Source organism: Oncorhynchus tshawytscha, linkage group LG20 (genome assembly GCF_018296145.1).
Source record: "Oncorhynchus tshawytscha isolate Ot180627B linkage group LG20, Otsh_v2.0, whole genome shotgun sequence".
Taxonomy (NCBI): Eukaryota; Metazoa; Chordata; class Actinopteri; order Salmoniformes; family Salmonidae; genus Oncorhynchus; species Oncorhynchus tshawytscha.
The window spans coordinates 7268505-7291796 of NC_056448.1; the positions used below are offsets into that span (position 1 = coordinate 7268505).

The 23292-nt window shown below is 43.5% G+C and overlaps 2 protein-coding genes across 4 annotated transcripts in view; one reads left to right on the plus strand and one right to left on the minus strand.

The window, feature by feature from the left end:
- Nucleotides 1-2303: 2303 nt before the first annotated feature.
- LOC112214475 (BCL2/adenovirus E1B 19 kDa protein-interacting protein 3-like) lies at nt 2304-13567 on the minus strand. 2 transcript variants are annotated; one of them, XM_042302113.1, is made up of 7 exons: nt 13393-13567; nt 7196-7349; nt 6939-7026; nt 5830-5889; nt 4368-4447; nt 3525-3674; nt 2304-3182 (listed from the first exon to the last, which is right to left on the minus strand). In XM_042302113.1, exons 1-7 carry the CDS (start codon nt 13427-13429, stop codon nt 3134-3136), a joined length of 618 nt encoding a protein of 205 aa, XP_042158047.1. In that variant the 5' UTR covers nt 13430-13567; the 3' UTR covers nt 2304-3133. The 2 variants fall into 2 exon arrangements, with proteins under 2 accessions (XP_042158047.1, XP_042158048.1); XM_042302114.1 differs by lacking the exon at nt 5830-5889.
- Nucleotides 13568-13731: 164 nt separating this feature from the next.
- Nucleotides 13732-23292, plus strand: part of LOC112214474 (proline-rich protein 36) — a 52569-nt gene continuing 43008 nt past the window's right edge. Inside the window, exon 1 of one of the 2 annotated variants that reach the window (XM_024373243.2) lies at nt 13732-13996. The gene's annotated coding sequence lies outside the window, so the exon portion shown is untranslated. Of the gene's footprint in view, nt 13997-16758; nt 17665-23292 lie in introns of those variants that run through there. The other variant, XM_042302112.1, reaches the window with a different exon arrangement.

A 23292-nucleotide genomic window follows, 5' to 3' on the forward strand; every position in this document is an offset into this window, starting at 1 on the left:
ACTTGTTGGATCGGAGGGTGAGGGCTAGGGCCATTCCCCCCCAGAAATGAACAGGAAATTGCAAATGCCTTGGTGGAAGAGAGGGGTAACATCTCACAGCAAGAACTGCCAAATCTGGTGCAGTCCATGAGGAAGAGATGCACTGCAGTACTTAATACAGCTGGTGGCCACACCAGATACTGACTGTTACTTTTGATTTTGACCCCCAACCCCCTTTGTTCAGGTGCACATTACTCCATTTCTGTTAGTCACATGTCTGTGGAACTTGTACAGTTTATGTCTCAGTTGTTAAATCCTTTTATGTTCATTCAAATATTTACACATGTTTACACAAGTTTGCTGAAAATAAACGCAGTTGACAGTGAGAGGGCGTTTCTTTTTTTTTGCTGAGTTTAGGTAGATATTGTGCACCAATATTGAATTTTAAAAGCCTATTTGATTAAATTATGCCCTTTTAATATAGACCACATGGAGAATTCAATAAATCAGATTTTTTTATATGAATAAAGAAAAATTCTGAATTTTGTGCACCCTCTGTCACCCTCTGTGACTTCTAGGAAGATTTGAACACACTTAACCCTATCCTTTCTCCACGTTTTCACCATCATTGTAAAGCCCTAGTTATTTTGTTGCTTTGACAGTCTATTGACCCACCAGTGTGTCAGTCTAAGTAACATAATACAAAAATCCCCATCCAAATCTGTCAGTTTAAGCTAGAGCAATCTGTTGGATGCGTCTCAATCCACCACACCCGCCTATGTTGCACTTCCGCATCTGCGGTAAAAGGTGGCAGAGCTAGAGTGGCGTTTGTCAGACCACGAGTCGTGCCGAAAATCAGTCTTCTCGCGAAAATGTCTGTCGCGTCACGAAAACGACGGTGTTCTCCGTTTTGCTCTAAGACGTCCACCGGTGTCACAGGATTTGTCTGAAGGTAACCGGTTTTAATAAATGTACGGAAGGATTGAAGGTAGTTTTGTGCCTACCCAGGAAAAGGGTTTAAATATGTGAGAGAGAAAAAAAACTACAAACATTTCCTGAGATTTCTTGAATCCCCTAGATATAAGACAGACACTTCAAAACGTAGTTTCTTGAAATCAAATGGCGAAATGATCCATAGTATGACCATCTTAAAACAATTCTGTTATGTCAGCTTAGAACCCAACGGCTTAGACTTAGAGAGGTTAACCACTTGAACGCGTGCTCTTTATGACAGAATGTGAAAAATGAGGTAAAATCAACCTTGTCGTTTAAAAAAAAAAGTTACACTTCTCGAAAGGCACCAACTTGGTGGAGGGTTGCGCAGTCAGCTCGGTGTGTTTGGGCTAGCAGTGTGAGCCCAGCAGGAGCTTTCACATCAAACACCCTGCTAGTGGATGAAAAAGCCATTTACTTGGGCCAGGGCTCCTAACAAATGGGGGCAATTTACCCAGTGCAGTAAAATAGCACTCCGCTCCCTTTGCTGAACCCAGCCCTGTTACTTTATATATGATGTTCAACCGGGATAGGGGGACATGCGTTGCACATGGTTGGTGTTTGTTTCTTGGGAAAGCTGACGAAGGCCTTGAGGCCAATACGTAAAGCTTAATAAAGAGCAGTGATACTAGCAAGAGCAGTGTGCGGATTTCACTTTTTTTGTTGTCAAAGCTGCTAGTGTTAAAGGACTGATTACATGTCAGCACACGCTTGTAAAAAAAAGGGTTAAGGTCTGAAGTGATGTCAGGGGGGTTGGAAAAAACAGACGGGTGTTGATGATGTCACTACGTTCCTGTAAAACCTTCAGCCCGATGCGTGCGCATGCCATGGGATGGTAGCTAACTGTGGCTGGATCTATCTCAACACACACAAGTAATACTGTTAGCAAGGTGAACTTATTAGGTAAACACTTTGATATGCAATGATTCATCTCCCATGGAAAAGCTCTTAGAATGGCCAGCAGATGTTGTAGTTTACGGTACAGATAAATGACTCACATTACTGAAACAGCCTGTTAGTCATTCTTTCCACTCTTGTATGGCTAAATGAGAATCTATTTCAGTTAAACAATGGCATCACACAAACAATCCAGACAAATAGTTGAATAAGGTTCGGGGCTAACTTATACAAATGTCTTAGTTTTGATATATCTCTTATTATGTCATAGCTCTCTAGCACTTATACCGTTTATAAAATAAATAATACGATCTAAAACACACTTTTACCATTTATAAAATAAATAATAAGCTCTAAAATACAACAAATGTCTAAACACAATAAAAGTGGATGGAAAAGGAAAAATTGAGTAAGATAGACAAATGGATCACGGACACGGGTGACAAATGAAGTTTAATGGGGTTATAGTCATTCAAAGAGTTCAAACAGTCAGATGGTTATATAGGACAAAGTGCAAAACCAGAGCGCCACTTTTGTGGTCATAAACCACAAAGAACATTAAACAAGCCATTCCTCAAACCTAATACAAATCACCTGGGCTCATCACAGTTCTGGCATGTCTGACACATAATATTGGTGACCAGAGTTATATAGGCATATACTGCCTGTATATACTGCCATATACTTTCTTTCACCAGGATTAGATTCTGGTTTTTATTTGGGAAAGCATTGGGCTATATACCCCATTTCTTCAACAATCTGCTAACACCTTCAATGGGGATTTATCTGGGTGTTATTCTCTTTCTTCCTCTCTCTTTTCTCTCTCGATCTTATCACTCGTTTCTTTCTGTTAGTTAATTGAGATCAGTGTTACTCTGCTGGGAGAGTAAAAGTGACCTCAGTCTGAGTCATTGACAAAATGTCCGTAGAGTATCAACTGTCCTGCCCTAACACACACACACACACACACACACACACACACAGAGAGAGAGAGACAAACACACAAACAGACACGCTCTGGCCCTGGGACAATCACAGATTCAGAGATGCTGGGTGACTGACGGACAGACACAAAGTTCTGGTGGATGGTGGACAGACAGACAGACAGACAGACAGACAGACAGACAGACAGACAGACATACAGAGAGACATTGGTAAAGAAAGTTGCCGCATGACAGGGAGAAAGGGCAACAAGTGTACTGTGGCGAGGGCTGAGATCCTATTGGTCTGCCGCCAGCGAATGGGAGCGCTGCCCGGAAGCACGTCACAGAGTGCTAGTTGTGGAGGCAGCCAATCGCTTCCCTATGTAGATCCTGCGAGAGAAATATACTGCTAATAATGAAGGATGCACATTTACCTCCTTGTTGTATAAAAACAGATTGCTGCTATTAGGCAAGAGATCTATAATTTTAAAAAAGCATCAGGTGCTGGTGGTCATATAGTAGGTTACTACATTAACATTACTAAGGCAACCTGTATCTTATTATCTCTTAGTGTCGATATGTCCTGTATTTATCTATTATAGTGTGTGTATATGCTTTCGACTGTGTGTGTGTGTGTGTGTGTGTGTGAGAGTGAGTGAGTGAGTGAGTGAGTGAGTGAGTGAGTGAGTGAGTGAGTGAGTGAGAGTGTGTGTGTGTCTGTGTGTCTCTTACCCTACTCCCAGTGTGAGCAGGTGCGATGCAAGCAGTGAGGGGATGAGGATCATGAGGACGTCAGAGGAGAACAGGCCTCTTTTCATCACCTCACTCTTCCTTACGCTCAGAGAGCCCGACTGCTGCTTCGGGTGCTGGAACACAAACTCCCTGAGTGCAAGAGAGGCATAAGGCAGAATCGAGAGAGAGGGAGGAAAAAAGCGAGGGAGATGGAGGGAGAAAGGGAGACAAGGAAGATGAAGAAAGAAAGAGATGGAGAAAGGGGAACATAGAGAGAAAGAGAAGGAGAGAAGAAAACACGCTTTGTTCCTCAAGATAAAAGGAGATTTCTCAGGAGAAATTCTAGTTCTCATATTTTCTCAGTTAGAATATTTCAAGAAAAGACTGTGAGCTGTTCAGTAGCGCCATAACATGAGAAAAAACATACATTCATGTACATTAATGTAAAAATTAAATGAAACTATGTGCAAGACTATCATCTGTCATGTTTAGGTGTAACAGAGAGAGATATCTGTCATGTTTCAATGTTACTGTACAAGATTTCATTCATTATGTATAAAAAATAATGACTACATTCCCTATAGCACATCCACAGGCTCCTCACAGGTTAGTACTTGTTATAGGCAGCCAAGTACGTGTGTAAATTAATGTTTATTTTATTTAACCTTTATTTAACTAGGCAAGTCAGTTAAGAACAAATTCTTAATTACAATGACGGCCTAAAAATGAAACTAGGGGTGAAATGATTCACTGAGACATGGTCAATGTAAGGTAAATGGAATTAGAACGAATTAGAATGAGAATCAATTCGGAGTCGTTCCAATTCTATGCGTAGGTTCTTACTTTGGTGGAAGGTTCTCGGGCCGGCTGGACCAGTCCCATACCCACTCGGAAATGAGCCTCCTCTCCCCTTCTTCTTCGTACTGAGATGGAGAGGGGGAGGAAGAGAGAGGTAAAGAGAAGAGAGGGAAAGTTAAATGTCAATTATCAATTACATTTGCCATCATGTTTTGATTAAGAATGGCGCTGCAATGTATAGCAGCCGTTTTACCGGGCTCCTGACAAATTCTGCTATTTTCAGTTTTTTTTTGTGCTAATATTAACTTTTTTTGTAAATAATGTTTCCGCCATCATTTCCTATGACCGAAAATAGCTTCTAGACATCAGAACAGCTATCACTAACATCGATTTGGATGAAGATTTCCACTTCAATGAGGCGGAGGCGCAGGACATACTGCGGACCCCAGACCAGGCCCTAATCCCCGAAACTCGAAAAAGTGAAAGGTGGCGTAAGAGAGGCCGACATGCGGGCACCCTGACAAAACTACGTTGGCGAGTACATAAACCGCCTCTACCCTCCTTGTATTGGAGAACGTACAATCACTGGGGAACAAACTGGACAAGCTCCGTTCAAGACTATCCTCAATACGGAAGTGGTCAGATGAAGCTAAACTACAGGACTGTTTTGCTAGCACAGGCTAGGATATGTTCCGGGATTCATCCAATGGCATTGATGAGTATACCACATCAGTCACCAGCATAATTAATAAGTCAATCGATGACGTCGTCCCCACAGTGACTGTATGTACATATCCCAACCAGAAGCCATGGGTTACAGGCAACATCCGCACTGAGCTAAAGGCTAGAGCTGCTGTTCTCAAGAAGTGGGACACTAATCCGGAAGCTTATAAGAAATCCCACTACACGCTCCGATGAAACATCAAACAGGCATTCACGTCAATACAAGACTAAGATCAAATCCTACCACACCGGCTCTGACGCTCATCGGATGTGGTGGGGCTTGCTAACTATCACGGATAACAAACTATTACGCAAACCCAGCCACAAGCTGCCCAGTGACGCAAGCCTTCCAGATGAGCTAAATGCCTTCTATGCTCGCTTCGAGGCAAGCAACACTGAACCATGCATGAGAGCGCCAGCTGTTCGGGACAACTGTGTGATCATGCTCTCCGTAGCCAATGTGCGTAAGACCTGCAAACAGGTTAACATTCACAGGGCTGCAGGGCCAGACAGATTACCAGGACGCATACTCAGAGCATGCGCTGACCAGCTGGCAAGTGTCTTCACTGACATTTTCAACGTCTCCCTGACAAAGTATTTAATACCAACATGTTTCAAGTAGACCACCATAGTCCGTGTGCCCAAGAACAACAAGGAAACCTGTCTAAATGACTATTGCCCCGTAGCACTCACATCTGTAGCGATGAAATGCTTTGAAAGGCTGGTCATGGCTCACATCAACAACATCGTCCCAGACAACCTGGACCAACTCCAATTCGCATACCTCCCCAACAGATCCACAGATGACTCCATCTTTATTGTAGTCCACACAGCCCTTTTCCACCTAGACAAAAGGAACACCTATGTGAGAATGCTGTTCACAATGCTGTTCAGCGTTCAACAAGCTCATCACTAAGCTAAGGACCCTGGGCCTGAAGACCTCCCTCTGCAACTGGATCCTGGACTTCCTGATGGGCTGCCAACAGGTGGTGAGGGAAGGCAACAACACATCCGCCACGCTGACCCTTAATATGGGGCCCCTAAGGGTTGCGTGCTTAGTCCCCTCCTGTACTCCCTGTTCACCCACAACTGCATGGCCACGCACGACTCCAACACCATCATTAAGTTTGCCGACGACACAATGGTGGTAGGCCTATAGGGAGGAGGTCAGAGAGGCAGTCAGATACAAAGAACAACAACCTCTCCCTCAATGTCAGCAAGACAAAGGACCTACAGGAAATGGAGGGCTGAGCATGCCCCCATTCACATCAACGTGGCTGTAGTGGGGCGGATTGAGAGCTTCAAGTTCCTCTGTGTCCACATCAATAAGGATCTATCATGGTCCACACACACCAACAGGGTGAAAAGATTTGGCTTGGGCCCTCAGATAGTAAAAAGGTTCTATAGCTGCACCAGTGAGAGCATCTTGACTGGCTGCATCACTGTAACTGCTTGGCATCCGACACAATGCGCTACAGAGTGTAGTGCGTACAGCCCAGTACATCAATGGGGCCGAGCTCCTTGCCATCCAGGACCTCTATACCAGGCGGTGTCAGAAGAAGGCCCTTAAAATTGTCAAAGACTCCAGCCACCCAAGTCATAGACTGTTCTCTCTGCTACTGCACAGCAAGTGGTACCAATGCACCAAGTCTGGAGCCAACAGGACCCTGAACAGCTTCTTTCTCTGTTGGGAAGGGCCCATAAGTAATAATTTCACTGTTAGTCTACACCTATTGTTTGCAAAGCATGTGACAAATAATTGGTGTATTTATTTTATTTGATAACACTAACTTGTGTGGTGTTAGAGCTATCTAATAGCAAGGGATTGCTACTGCTACAGTAAAATATGTCATTTGACTGTTATGTGCCTGCATGCGTGTGTGTGTTTCGTACCTGTATGGTAACACAGTCTGTACTGTTGCTGCCTTCACTGTGGGGAGGGGAAGCAGTGGTCTGCGGAGGAGTCACCACCAGGGGAGGACTGAACAAAGAGAGCAGGTCAACGGGACTTCTCAGTAAAAACAGACATCCACACGTGCGCACACACACACACACACACACACACACACACACACACACACACACACACACACACACACACACACACACACAGAGGGGGAGAGAGATTTTTGTTGGTGTAGGATACTGACCTGTCTTTACTCCTCTCACACTCAAGCTGTGCCTCCAGCAGGATCCTCTCTAGCTCCCCCTGCAGGGCCCAGGAGGCTGTGTCCTGTTGTTGCCCTGTCAGACTATCCCTGCTGCTCACTGCTGATATTAGCTCCTCCAGCTCCACCCACGAGCCTGTGTGTGTGTGGGGGGCAAGAGAGAGAGACAAGAAGGTAAAGCACGTCAGAAATGAGCTCAATGTAATTGAAGAATCCATAGAATCTAAACAAACCATTTCTGGGAAAATTGGAACATACTAAACAAACAACAACACAAAGCATTATCTATCCAAAATGGAGATGTATGGATAAACCACTTTTCCAATCTTTTCGGCTCTTTAACAAAGAAAAGACAGCAAAAACATATACATGATCAATTGCAAATCTTAGAATCAGCTTATATCCAGAACCCACTGGATTCTCCAATTACATTGAATGAGCTACAGGTCAAAATACAAACTCTCAAACCCAAAAGGCCTGTGGTGTTCATGGTATCCTAACTGAAATGCTAAAATATTTAGACCACAAATTGGCTATACTTAAACTATTTAACATCATCCTCAGCTCTGGCATCTTCCCCAATATTTGGAATCAAGGACTGATCACACCCCAATCCACAAAAGTGGAGACAAATTTGAACCCAATAACTACCATGGGACATGCATCAACAGCAACCTTGGGAGAATCCTCTACATTATCACTAACAGCAGACTCATACATTTCCTCAGTGAAAACAATATACTGAGCAAATGTCAAATTGTCTTTTTACCAAATGACCGTACAACAGATCATGTATTCACCCTACACACTCTAATTGACAAACAAAATAAACAAAGGCAAAGTCGTCTCATGCTTTGTTGATTTCAGAAAATTTTGACTCAGTTTGGCATTAGGGTCTGCTATACAAATTGATGGAAAGTGGTGTTGGGGGGGGGGGAAACATATGACATTATAAAATCCATGTACACAAACAACAAGTGAGCAGTTAAAATAACCAAAAAACACATACATTTCTTTCCACAGGGTTGTGGGGTGAGACAGGGATGCATCTCGAGCCCCACCCTCTTCAACATATATACAATGGGCAAAAAAGAATTTAGTCAGCCACCAATTGTGCAAGTTCTCCCACTTAAAAAGATGAGGCCTGTAATTTTCATCATAGGTACACTTCAACTATGACAGACAAAATGAGGGGAAAAAATCCAGAAAATCACATTGTAGGATTTTAAATTTATTTATTTGCAAATTTTGGTGGAAAATAAGTATTTGGTCAATAACAAAAGTGTATCTCAATACTTTGTTATATACCCTTTGTTGGCAATGACAGAGGTCAAACGTTTTCTGTAAGTCTTCACAAGGTTTTCACACACTGTTGCTGGTATTTTGGCCCATTCCTCCATGCAGATCTCCTCTAGAGCAGTGATGTTTTGGAGCTGTTGCTGGGCAACATGGACTTTCAACTCCCTCCAAAGATTGTCTATGGGGTTGAGATCTGGAGACTGGCTAGGCCACTCCAGGACCTTGAAATGCTTCTTACGAAGCCACTCCTTCGTTGCCCGGGCGGTGTGTTTGGGATCATTGTCATGCTGAAAGACCCAGCCACGTTTCATCTTCAATGCCCTTGCTGATGGAAGGAGGTTTTCACTCAAAATCTCACGATACATGGCCCCATTCATTCTTTCCTTTACACGGATCAGTCGTCCTGGTCCCTTTGCAGAAAAACAGCCCCAAAGCATGATGTTTCCACCCTCATGCTTCACAGTAGGTATGGTGTTCTTTGGATGCAACTCAGCATTCTTTGTCCTCCAAACACGACGAGTTGAGTTTTTACCAAAAAGTAATATTTTGGTTTCATCTGACCATATGACATTCTCCCAATCTTCTTCTGGATCATCCAAATGCTCTCTAGCAAACTTCAGACGGGCCTGGACATGTACTGGCTTAAGCAGGGGGACACCTCTGGCACTGCAGGATTTGAGTCCCTGGCGGCGTAGTGTGTTACTGATGGTAGGCTTTGTTACTTTGGTCCCAGCTCTCTGCAGGTCATTCACTAGGTCCACCCGTGTGGTTCTGGGATTTTTGCTCACCATTCATGTGATCATTTTGACCCCACGGGGTGAGATCTTGCGTGGAGCCCCAGATCGAGGGAGATTATCAGTGGTCTTGTATATCTTCCATTTCCTAATAATTGCTCCCACAGTTGATTTCTTCAAACCAAGCTGCTTACCTATTGCAGATTCAGTCTTCACAGCCTGGTGCAGGTCTACAATTTTGTTTCTGGTGTCCTTTGACAGCTCTTTGGTCTTGGCCATAGTGGAGTTTGGAGTGTGACTGTTTGAGGTTGTGGACAGGTGTCTTTTATACTGATAACAAGTTCAAACAGGTGCCATTAATACAGGTAACGAGTGGAGGACAGAGGAGCCTCTTAAAGAAGAAGTTACAGGTCTGTGAGAGCCAAAAATCTTGCTTGTGTAGGTGACCAAATAGTTATTTTCCACCATAATTTGAAAATAAATTATTTATTTTTTTAAATCTCATTTTGTCTGTCATAGTTGAAGTGTACTTATGATGAAAATTACATGCCTCTCTCATCTTTTTAAGTGGGAGAACTTGCACAATTGGTGGCTGACTAAATACTTTTTTGCCCCACTGTATCAACGAATTGTTGAGGGCACTAGAACAGTCTGAAGCACCGGGCCTCACCCTACTAGAATCTGAAGTCAAAAGTCTACAGTTGGCTGATGATCTAGTGCTTCTGTCCCAAGCCAAGATGGGCCTACAGCAGCATCTAGATCTTCTGCACAGATCCTGTCAGCCTTGGGCCCTGACAGTCAATCTCAGTAAGACAAAAATTATGCAAAAACATAATGCAAATAATGCATGCAGAGCAGAATTATGCCCATACCCGATTATTATCAAAATCCAGAAAAGAGACGTTAAATTCTACAACCACCTAGAAGGAAGCGATTCCCAAACCTTCCATAACAAAGCAATCAAATCCAGAGAGATTAACCTGGAGAAGCAAGCAGGTCCTGGGGCTCTGTTCAGAAACACATACAGACCCCACAGAGCCCCGGGACAGCAACACAATAAGACCCAACCAAATCATGAGAAAACAAAAGATGATTACTTGACACATTGGAAAGAATTAACAAAAAAACTGAGCAAATTAGACTGCTATTTAGCCCTAAACAGAGAGTACACTATCGCAGAATACATGACCACTGTGACTGACCCAAACTTAAGGAAAGCTTTAACTATGTACAGACTCAGTGAGCATAGCCTTGCTGTTGAGAAAGGCCACCATAGGCAGACCTGGCTCTCAAGAGAAGACAGGCTATGTGCACACTGCCAACAAAATGAGGTGGAAACTGAGCTACACTTCCTAACCTCCTGCCAAATGTATTACTATATTAGAGACACATATTTCCCTCAGATTACAAAGATACACAAAGAATTTGAAAACAAACCAAATTGTGATAAACTCCCATATCTATTGGGTGAAATACCAGTGTTCCATCACAGCAGCAAGATGTGTGACCGGTTGCCACAAGAAAAGGGCAACAAGTGAAGAACAAAATACAATTGTAAATGCAACCCATATTTATGTTTATTTATTTTCCCTTTTGTACTTGAACTATTACATTGTTAAAGCACATTGTTAACACTGTACATAGCCATAATGACATTTGAATTGTCTCTATTCCCCTGAAACTTTTGTGAGTGTAATGTATTACTGTTCATTTTGGAACCTCTCAGTAATGTTGCAACTGAGAGAAGAGCTAATCCTGGATCATTCCATAGTTTACATTTCAGTTAATCTTATTCAATCATATTGAATCTCCCAGAATAACTTTACTGAAGCCTAATTCTGGAAGGCTAAACCAGGAGGAAGGTAAAACCAACACAGCCGATCAGCCTATCAGACTTGCAGGTGGAATGACACAGCAGGAACAGACAAAAAATAGACAGACAGATTATAAAGAGATTGTAATTGTCTGTTGTTGCTCAATCATTACAGTAGATGGCCTAATGTTAGGACACGCAATGCAGAGGGGCTACCCCAAAGCAAGATCGACGAGTTAGCCAGCTAACTTGCCTAAATATTCAGAATTATTTTTTTTTTTTGGGGGGGGATAAGCTTGAAATGGGCATGGTCTAATTGACAACAACACATATATACGTTTAGCTTTGTTAGTGAACCAGAAAATCAACAGTTATTTCTCATGGTTTATCAAACATTGCTGGCTAACTCATTGATCCTTCTTTTTACTAAAAACCCTTAGGTCTGTGTTGCTGTTGTTTGTTGGACATGACATAGGTCTCCTTTAAAGTTGCAATCCAGGATCTTAAGCACAACAAATTGGTAACATATAGTACACATGGGATTCACCATACGAATTGCACAAAAATATATATATGTGGGACGTAACATATCATACGCAATTTGATGACGTAGTACACAAAAAACGGGAACCACTTTTGGCTTGTGAGCATCACCTTCAAAACTAATGGCTGAAATTATTCAAGAGTACATTTTTAAGCAGACAGGACATCCCATTCCTGACATAGTATTAGACAAGACCCAATGACTTACTGACATAAGGGCATTTGTAACAACGAATGTTGTGTTTCCCCCTGGTCCTTAGTTTAGCTTGAGTGTAACACACACAAACAGGGACAACCACACACACAACACACACACTAACACAAAAACAAACAGGGACAACACAACCACACACACACACACACACACACACACAACACACACACTAACACAAAAACAAACAGGGACAACACAACCACACACACACACACACACACACACACACACACACACACACACACACACACACACACACACACACACACACACACAACACACACACTAACACAAACACAAACAGGGACAACCACTGACACAGCCTGACAGAATGATTATGTAAGATCTTATTTCTGTATGAGATTAGCCACCCTTTACTCTCCTGTCTCACTCTCTCTCTCCTCTCCTGTCTCATTCTCGTCTATTTCCTTATCTCTCATTCTATCTCTTTCTCTCTGCGGAATGCAAACATCATCACCTGCTCTCCTCCTCCACACATCCTCCCATCCCCTATTTTTGTCTCTTCCCATTTATTATTTGCTTTAGGGTAAGTGAGAGATCATATAGACAGCAACAGTGGAGAGGGGGGTGGATATGGGGAAAGGGGAAGGGAGGGCAGAGGGCTATGCCATTGCGCTAGTTTTCCTACCAGAATGAGAGAGAGAGTCATGACATAACCACTGGCTGCCAGCCTGCTCGTGCTCGCTCTCTCTCTCTCTCTCTCTCTCTCTCTCTCTCTCTCTCTCTCTCTGTGGCCTTGACCAGGCTGCACTGCAGCAGCACCCAATGTCTGTCAATAGCCCAGTATCCTTCCATAGAAGCACTGTAGTGCATATCAGGTGTATGTTATGTGCGTTAATATAGGCCTAGTTCTTGAAAAACAAAGCACAGATGTGTCGTTGTGCCAAAGCTTTGTGTATGTCCTAGCTGTGATATTATGAAAGCTATACAACATCCCCCATGTGCTGTAGAGGCTATAAGCAAACTCTACAGTGAGCTATAAACTTCAGGTAAATCTCCTGGGCTTAATTGGTTTAGTGATATACAAACTGGTGAGTCATAAAATCTGTTTACAGGATGACCATGTCAGTGGCAACAACAATGATAACTTCAAAATGGCATACTTACATTTCTCTCCCTAACATGCCCATTTTCTCACAAGTCCATGTTAACCATGCATTAGGTCGTGGATAATGACTATAAATAATCGTTGTCCATTAATAAATTAAAATGTGATAAACAAACTTATTCTGGTGAAAGAGGTCACTGTTCATGCATCATTAATTGATTGTTACTAAAAATAAGCATTGTAGGCCTAATGAGGACGAACATAATAATTTATACATCAATAATGTTATTTTCCTGATGGACCCCTCTTGGAATTATTTATTTAAATGTTAGCCTAGAAAAACAGTTGAACATAAGTTTATCCCTAGGGTATACACAGAGAAAAAGTCATCATAGGGCAGTTACAAGGTTTTTTATAAACATTTCATAGTTACTACAGCACAAATCAATCACAATTGACCCGACTTTGCATTGACCCAATAACGAACCATCGCCCCAAAACCCTTACCGTACAACGCGTCCTCTGGAGTCGACGAGCCTGACATGGTTAGTGGCTGAAGGGTGGAGAGAGATTCTGAAACTGACAAAAACGCACAGTGTGGAGAAAACCGTGTGTTATAAACTGCCTACAGTATGTCGCTTTCTCGTGTATTGTTGTTGCCTTAGCGCGTAGACCGTGACGTACTGCACACAGTTATCCCTCCCTCCCCATGTGCAGGGCATGTCGAGGTAAACAAAACCGACTGAAGCTCAACAGCAATTTAATTAAGAGCCACACAGCAATTTAAACTAGCTGACAACACGTGTGTTGTGGATTAGAATACAATAGATACTCCCATTAACATTTGACATGAATTTCAATGGCCTACACATTGGAAAAGTGTCGTTCTTTGCAATGTTTTGAAATGTTTACTCCACACACTGATATGTGTACCCCGCTTGAACCATTTGCCGTTTTTAATTCGTTGCGTCAAATGAAGGGGCTTGCTTATGAGTTGTTGTGACAGCTTGTGGTGGATGGACAGTGACTCATCTATTTCGTTCCATTGAGAGGAAGCCCGGCAACTAGTGACATCAGCACTCCGCGGGCTCAGGCTCATTCTGCCTATGAAGTAAGTGCATGTTGTTGTGTCCGTAGAGATAGCACAGCACAAGGGCGTGGGTGCCATGACGCACAGTAGCTCCTCTGAATCCATGTTTTTGCACTTTCCTTCTCATCATTGTCCTCTTCAAAGAAACGCACGGGGGGGGTGAACATCAATAGATGAAAGACATTTCTTATAAGAAGAGTAGATATGTTGATGATTATGTAGGCTATTATGAACCTCTTCAGTTGATGGTGTTGATGTTGCTTTGTGTCCGTTATACAACTGGTTGTCCTGCTCCTTATAGGCAACACTGCCACCTGGTTGTCACAGCTCCTAAAGATGACTACAGTATCTTTACTGCAGGCCCTTACATTAGGCTACAGTTTTCACAACTCGCCAGGCCAATAGAATACTGTACTCGTGTTTAACATTTTTTGTGCAGTCAGACACTTTTTACTACCGCATTAGCATTACATTTTTAGGAACAATGCAATTTGTATTGATTCAAACACAGCAGTCATTGTCACAGAAGGCCGTAAATACTGAAGAATCAGTCCTTCTCCTGTTATGGTGTTTTGCTTTCGTCTCTGGCCAACCCTTCGGGCCCTTAAAACCCTGGCGCCAACGATCCACAAGTTACCCCGTGCCAAATCTAGGCCTATGATACTGGCTTTCCCCCCCTATTGGTTTAGCTTTGTTCCTCATCTCATCTATCCTCCCGTTCTGCCCTGAGAAAGTCACTATGAGATACAATCGTACAGAAACCCAGAAGTTACCCATTCATCAATGGAATTTAAGATCTCTGTGACAATGTTCCGTCTTGGACCACGTCTCTGTGTCATAGAAGATGAGATGCATTCTGGGATGCCCTGCTCTTAAGAGTCCAGCAAATGACCGTCTGTGGTGCTAATCCATCATGTTTTGCGTTCGCAGATAGTGAAATAATACAACCTTTTCAGGTAATGGCTACGGTTAGATCCTCCCATTAGACAATGTTCCCGATTCTACCAGACTGCATTAGGAGATGATTGATGACTTGATCTGAGTCGGCACTAAAGGCTTCTGCTTAAAAGTCGCTTTTGTAGCCGGCCAGACGTGACTGGCTTGATTAATGAACGCCAGAACTAGTTGTGTTCCTCCGTTGGCTCCCGTGGACCCAGTGAAAACAGGATCTGATTGGCTGCCCCACCGAGCCCATTTGGATTAGCGTGATAAATAATAATTACACTTCCCGGTCTCGCCCCTAGAGGACGGATGCCTATTGACTTATAGAGGGGATCACGGATCAACACTTCTCCATGGTTCTGTATAAGCAAACAACTGAGGCCTATTGCACTTTTAAGCGCTTGGTTCACACTTCTAGTTGAATGAATTGAGGGACATGACTGCTGCCAGGGCCTTTTGTAAAACTTAATATCTGTCTCAAATCCGCCGAGGATGAGTACTTAATATTAATTAAGTATTAGTGGTTGTCATCCTCTCTCAACTGCCACCATTGAAACGTATGCACGTATTTACCACAGCCCATAATATTATTCATAGTCCCTGGTGGATCTTTAATCAATGAGCCTGTTTTTCCTCTGCCGTTTCAAATGTACATTTAAGGCTGAATGTAGAGCAACTGGGCAATAACAGGAGGTACAGAGAGAGAGAGAGAGAGAAAGAGACGAGAAGACAAGATAAGTAATCAGGGGTTGATAAAGTGGGATGAGACCTGTCACCCCCCCCAGGCATTTACCTTATCTCTCCATCCCCTCTCCCAGCCAGCCTAGGTGGTTGACACTAGCCTGAGGTGATAAGTACTGCAGGAATGATGATACAGTCGCAACAATACAAGAAGAAAATTGCCTGAATCGATTGGTTCTAGTCAAGGGACTATATAATATACTCTCTTTCATGTAAAACAGAGAGAGAGAGAGAGAGAGAGAGCAACAACCTGAGCATGACTGAATTAAACAACATATTAGATGTATCCACTGGGGCGTGACATCACAGGGCACTGCTTAATTTGCACATAAACACACACATGCAAGGAATGTGCAAATGTGTGTGGCAGTGTAGTCACACACGTACACATAGAGTACACACACACACATACAAAGAAATACACACATAGGCATACACACACACACACATACACACACAGAAAGACCTCGGCATAAATTGCAGCCAGGGCCAAATTTATCTATGAATCATCACTGGGATAAAACTGCTTATACGGTAGTTTTTTTCGGATTAACATCAAGGTGATTTGAAACATATTTATACTGTAGATACTGTATCCATACAGAACAGCTGTTTAACCTTATATTTTAACCGTGTGTATGGCTATGAATAGAATTCTAGGGGATCTGTTTTTAGGGGAATATTTCTATGGTGCTTTACCCATATCCACTCTCTCCATTGTTCCCCTCATCAAGATTCCTCTGGTTGTGCTTCTTCTGTTCATATTACGAGCAACATACGTCTGCAGAATTCGACCTGTCTGTTCTTATCCCTCTCATCCTCTCTCTTTTCTTCTCTGCTTCCCCCTCTGCCCTTCTCCCAGCCCTTTACAGCTGACCTTGGTGTCCGGTCATACCTCCTTCCTTTTCCAACCTCACACACTAGGGTCTCCCCCCCCCCCTTCTCTCTCTCTCACACTCTCCCTCTATCCCCATCCCCTAGTGACTCCCCGTTCCCTCTCTGCCCATTGGTCCCGCCCCCTAGATCACTTCACTCCTTCGCTCGTCTCTCTCCCACTCTCCCTCGTTCCCTCTCTCTGCAGCTGTACATACTCTGCTTTTTAATTAGACATACACACACAAGCCCCACCTTCTCCTGCCTCCTACTCTCTCTCTCTCTCTTTCGTTCTCCCTCCCTCTGCTGACAAGTGTACAAGACTTGTGCGGCGTCACTGGGAGGGAAAGAGAGGTCAGAGAGGGAGAGCGAAAGAGAGAGGGAGACAGAAAGAGAGGGAGCGAACTGAACGGAGCATCTAAGAGGATAACTGCCTGTTTGTTCACTGTGTCTCTACTCCTGCTCTCCCTCCCATTCTGTTTCACACACGTGCCTGCACACACACTCTTAGACACACACACACACACACACACACACACACACACACACACACACACACACACACACACACACACACACACACACACACACACACACACACACACACTGACATTCACCTGCAAAGCCACAGTGCTCAGGCTGGGAGATGAAGAGGCTCACAGTTGAGGAGATGAATTTGGGGAGAAGAGAGTGAAACAGAGGGCACAGCAGAGGGAGAGAGAGAGGGGGGGGACAGATGGAGTACTCACTGATTATACTAGGGAACGGAGGATCGGAGCACACAAAGCAGCAGTGACAGAGAGGAGTGAAAGAAAGAAAGAAAAAACTGGAGTGATGTGAAAATGAAAGAATACCAAAGAACAACAAACAGCGAGGAGGAAAGAGAAGAAGAAGCATGTGAGTGAAACAGTAAAGTGAGAGAAGAGAAGAAGAGGTGGTGTGTGTGACTCCTCTGTTCAGTGTCCTGAAGGATATACCGAGCATCACTTTACTTCTACCCAAACAGCCCACGACAGAGGGAGAGGAGGACTAGTCCCAGGAGAGGAGGGAAAAGAAAAACAGATAATCGGAGGGCAAGTGTAAAATACTGATATAAGGAATACATGCTCTTGGTTGGTGCAGTGGATTGACTGGTGAGTTATTGGTTTCTACTTGTTTATCCTTCTCTTCCTTTCTACTCTGGTGTGTAACCTTGTCACAACCATGGTTAGAATTGACTGGGGGAGAAACCTGTGCTGTGTGTGTGTTTGTGTGTGTGTGTGTGTGTGTGTGTGTGTGTAGGTGCTCATGCGTGTGTGTCTGGTTGTGTGCACAATGCTTGCGTGTGTGTGTGCGTGTGTCTGTGTGTGTATGTTTGAGCGTGTGCTTGCATGTGTGTGCTCATGCTTGTGTGTGTGTGTGTTTGAGTGCATATGCATGTGTGAGTGTGTGCGTCCGTGTTGGAATGTGCTTTACAGCAGGTGTGGGAGTTGTGTGTGAGAATGTGCATCTTTATGAGCAGCTTTAAAGGCCAAGGGGCTTAGATTGGGTCGTCAAAGATGCCGGTTTGCACATTGAAGCAGAATGCTATCAGTGCATATTCTCCACGAGTAAGGGGGGGTGGTGTATGTCACATAAGGTTGGTGGCACCTTAATTGGGGAGAACGGGATTGTGGTAATGGCTGGAGTGTATGGATGAGATGAGAGCACGAGTGTACACTGTGTGCATCATGCGATGCATGCCTTGGTGTGTGTACTGTATGTGACTTTTTTTTATTTGACATTTTACAGCGTGTGTTCTCATTGCGCCCATATGGTAAATGGAGTTCATAGGTTACACAGATGTTTTTTTCTTCTTCATGTTAACAGTATCACACTCACTCAGGCGTGAACACGCTCATTGGCGCACGCACACACCCAGATACACACATGTCCCTACACTCTTACCCCCTTGCTTCCTCTTTGTAGAAACACTGTGCTGTTAGCGCTGTCTGTCATTCTGCTCCCTATCTTTCCCCTCTCACTCTCATCTCATCACTGTGCATTTCTAGGGGCCACTTTAGGCTCCGTGCCAGAAATGTGACCTTGCCGTTTCCACCATATCACCATCTCTCTCTATCTCTACCTCCCTGTTTCTTCGTTTAGATATCTCACTTCTTCCACTTCCCCTATCCCTTCTCTCTCTCCATTTCTCCATCTCTTTCGTACTCAGACTTTCTTTCTCCCCTTCATTTTTAGGATGTTGTGTGTTCTAAATCAACTTACTTGGTAAAATAAGGGTTACATTAAAGTGATGGTCTGATGTCCAGGTGTCTTAAATGTGATCAGGATGAGCTTTCCTATTACTGAAATACAGTGATGTGCTCTTGGTCTTGGGACATTGGGCCAGACAGGGACATTGCAGCACAACAGCTTGCCAGCCCACAGAAGGACCCCCTAGGGAGTGTATGTACATAGCGTGCCATGGCCTAGACAGTGTATCCCCATCACCTGTTCCCAATGCTATTCAGGCCTTTCAAACTACGCCACCGCAACCACTTAGCTTCCTGAAGATGGTAATGTGGTATCACTGGCACTTCCCACTGACCTACGAGAGCAAGCCACTGTCCTACATCCTTCTCTGGTAGTGGAGTTGGGTCAAGATAGCACAGACGGAACAATCATTTAGGACACTCATTGGAAAAATTGTGAGTAATCCGGCTAGCGGCTCAATTTGTTGAAAATTGAGATAGCCTGGAGTTACGAATAACCTTGCCTTAAACCTGAAAACTCATTCAGCCTCACGGAGGTAATACCCAGGCCTTTTCTCCGGAATCCAACATAGTTTTGTGGTGCACTGAAGACCTCGGTTTAATATGCTAGCGGTAACATTAGCTAGCTAGCTGCAGGATTAGCTGTAACCTAGCTAGCTACGAAGTAATATAAGCACAAATGCACTAACGAGCAAACCAGCTGATTCAATTGGCTGGTCATTAATGTACAGCGATTGTCTTTATTATTTGGTCTAATAATTATAAAATACATATTTTATTTATATGCTCTAGATCCTCAAAGTTCTTTCCAGGCAGTTGCAAAAAGAAAAAACATGAAAAAAAATAATAATACAAAAACAACATTATGATCCAAAAGAGTGAAATTCTCAGCAATCTTTCACAACATCTAACATACCATGTTGTAAGGCTCAAAGTATACTGTTATGTTGCTGTAGCCGATGGCTGTCCAGCTGTAGATTTCTATTGTAATGTGACCTGGCACCTGTGAAAACATATTGTTCTGTCAATGGCTATGTGAGCTATGTGCGTATAGGGACATGTCACGTCAGCTTACTTATTAGAAGGTTGGGCTCAGCTCTAGCCTGGAGTCTTCTTTAGTCTTGTTCACTGTACCACAGCTTATATGTTACACACAGTCCCAGCTACATCTACCGAAGGATTTACGGACTGTATTTCATCTATTCTCGATGGGCTGATGTGTGTGTGTTTGTACACGTGTGTTTCCTGGGTCATTATAAAACTTAATGAAATATTTTCCCACGAGAAACTTCTGTAGCGAGAACCTTAATCTACTTCATAAATTACAGTCATGAACAGACATAATGCAATGTGCACCTACCTAGAGGCTGCTCCTAGGAGGCGTGTACTGAATTGGACTCTCTCCCTTTCTCTCTCTCACACAACATTAAACACACCCGCTATTACCTCTGTTCTGCCTGCCCACAGAAATATAACCACAGGATAAACCATCACTATTGCTTTGTGCCTTGCTGTATATATTGTTCAGACAGCTCACCGGTCTATAAATCCAATCCCCTTGGCTGTGCAGGTATCTCTTCACTCTCCCCCCTTGCTCCCAGGACCAATAACTGGTCATATACCTTTTCTTAGTTCCTCTCCTGGTCCTTTAATGCCCTGATACGCTGATGTTCCTGATCTACCACTTCACTGAACCCTAACCATGACATTTTCTCTCCTCCCTTGCGAGGGGGTTCTTCCCTCCCTCCTGCCTCCTCTTTCTCTCCCTCTCTCTAAATATATCCATCCATGTCTACCTACCTACCTCCACCCAACCCTCTCCCCCTTCCCCTGTCGGTGGCTGTGCGTGTACACAGTCATGTCGGATAAAGTTAGCCATGCCCAGACAATCCAATCTGACACGCCTTTACATAACAATTCAATCTTCAGCACTCTGCCTGCCTCCCCCTCAACAAACACACACACAAACACACACACAGAGTGCAAAACTCCAAGGTGCTTTATTGGCATAAGTTGTAACAGCACGAGAAATCAAATATGTCACATATAACACAAGACTTAGCCTCCAGCTCCAATTTGTCTCCTGTATATATGTATCATTGGTCTCTCAATGTCAACATGGCTTAGTAAGCACAGAGATCAAACATGACGTTATTCCATTGCACACCTTCACTTCTCCTGCATGCTGGTTTATCTGTTGTCTGCCAATAAAGCTTAACATGGAAATGTCACATGAGGAAAGGCTGGGCCTCAGCCACAAGAGTGTGCCGAGCATTAAGAGGCACTGGATTCATTAAACTGTCGGCGTAAATCTTGATCTCAGGGCAGTTTGCAGACTGAGTGGGAGGAGAGAAAGGGAGAGATGGAGGGAGAGAGAGAGAGGGGGTGGATAGACAGAGGGTGCAGAGGAGGGAGAGAGATAGAGAGAAAGAAAGGGAGAGGGTGAGGATGAGAGAGAAAGAGAGAGAGAGAGAAGAGGAGGATAATGAGAGAGAAAGAGGGTGGGAGAAAGAGAGGGTTGGAGACGGGATGGGAGTTTAAATGTAAGGGAAAAAAGGAAAAAAGGAAGGAGTAGATGAAAGAAAGATAGGGAGGGGTGGAATTGGGTTGACATGGAGGAGAATGAGTGGAGGGTAATGGTTCTGCAACGAGTGGAACTTGGGAAATCTGTCAGGGTGAAGGGTGAATGGGAAACACTCTTCATGGACAGAGGGAAGATTGAGGAAAGAGAGAGAGAGAGAAAATTAGTTTGGAAGTGGAGAAGGAGGAAACGGGGAGGATGACCGTCAAGGTTAAGAAATAGTGTCGATCAAATTCTGGCCATAAAGAGGAAGAAAATACAGCTCTGTTATAGACACCACTGAACTACAGTATTTCATGATCCTGTATCATTCATAAAGGCCTGTCCACATCTAGCACTATAATATATGTCATTTAGCAGACGCTTCTATCCAAACTGACTTATGCATTTATTTAATTTTTTTAACTTATGGGTGGTCCCGGGAATCAAACCCACTATCCTGGTATCCTGGTATCCTATCTGAGCTACAGCACAATAACTATTACAACAAACATCATTCTAATTCAAATGAATGACTGTCTGTCCTCCCACTACATGGTTTCAATGCTGCAATGATCGTTAATCATTTGCACTGAACAAAAAATAGAAATCAAATATTTCCAATATTTGACTGCATTACTGTTCATATGAGGAAATCAGTTATTTAAAATAAATTCATTAGGCCCTAATCTATGGATCTCACATGACTGGTAATACAGATATGCATCTGTTGGTCACAGATACCTTAAAAATAAGGTTGGGGCGTGGTTCAGAAAACCTGTCAGTATCTGGTGTGACCATCATTTGCCTCATGCAGTGTGACACTCCTTCGGATAGAGTTGATCAGGCTGTTGATTGCAATAGGCATGCTGACAGCAGGAGTGACCACCAGAGCTGTTGCCAAAGCATTTAATTGAACAACGTTGACATCAGCAAACCGCTCGCCCACACGACGCCATACATGCTGTCTGCCATCTGCCCGGTACAGTTGAAACCGGGATTCATCCATGAAGAGCACACTTCTCCAGCGTGCCAGTGGCCATCAAAAGTTGAACTGAAGTCAGGTCAAGACCCTGGTGAGGATGACGAACACGCAGATGAGCTACCCTGAGGCAGTTTCTGACAGTTTGCGCTGAAATTCTTCAGTTCTGCAAAAACACACAGTTTCAAAAGCTGTCCGGGTGGCTGGTCTCAGACGATCCCGCAGGTGAAGAAGCCAGATGTGGAGGTCCTGGTCTGCGGTTGTGAGGCCGGTTGGACGCTCTGCCAAATTCTCTAAAACGACGTTGGAGGCAGCTTATGGTAGAGAAATTAAATGGTATTTTCTGGCAACAGTTCTGGTGGACATTCCTGCAGTCAGCATGCCAATTGCACGCTCCCTCAAAACTTGAGACATATGTGGCATTGTGTTGTGTGACAAAACTGCACATTCTAGAGTGGTGTTTTATTATCCCAACCATAAGGTGCACCTGTGTAATAATCATGCTGTTTAATCAGCTTACGCCACACCTGTTATGTGGATGGATTATCTTGGCAAAGGAGAAATGCTCACTAACAGGTATGTCAACAAAATGTGTGCACAGCATTTGAGAGAAATAAAACTTTTGTGTGTTTGCAAAATTTTGGGTATCTTTTTATTTCAGCTCATGAAACACGGGACCCAACACTTTTCATGTTACGTTTATATTCTTGTTCCGTGTATAAAGTTTCATTCACATCTAGCACGATAACCATAACAACAAAATCATTCTAATTCCAGTGAATGACTGTGTCCCCACTACATTGTGTTTCAAAGCAGCAATGAAGAGGTATCATCATTAGCAAGTCTGATACACGCTCCTCAGTGAGTCACATTTAAGCAGGTCGTCGGTACACAGATCCACACCGCAGCGGTAACATGGATGTAAAACAAGGATGAAATCCTGTGGTTTCCACATCCACTAACTGATTCACATCTGTGCAGGAGCCCA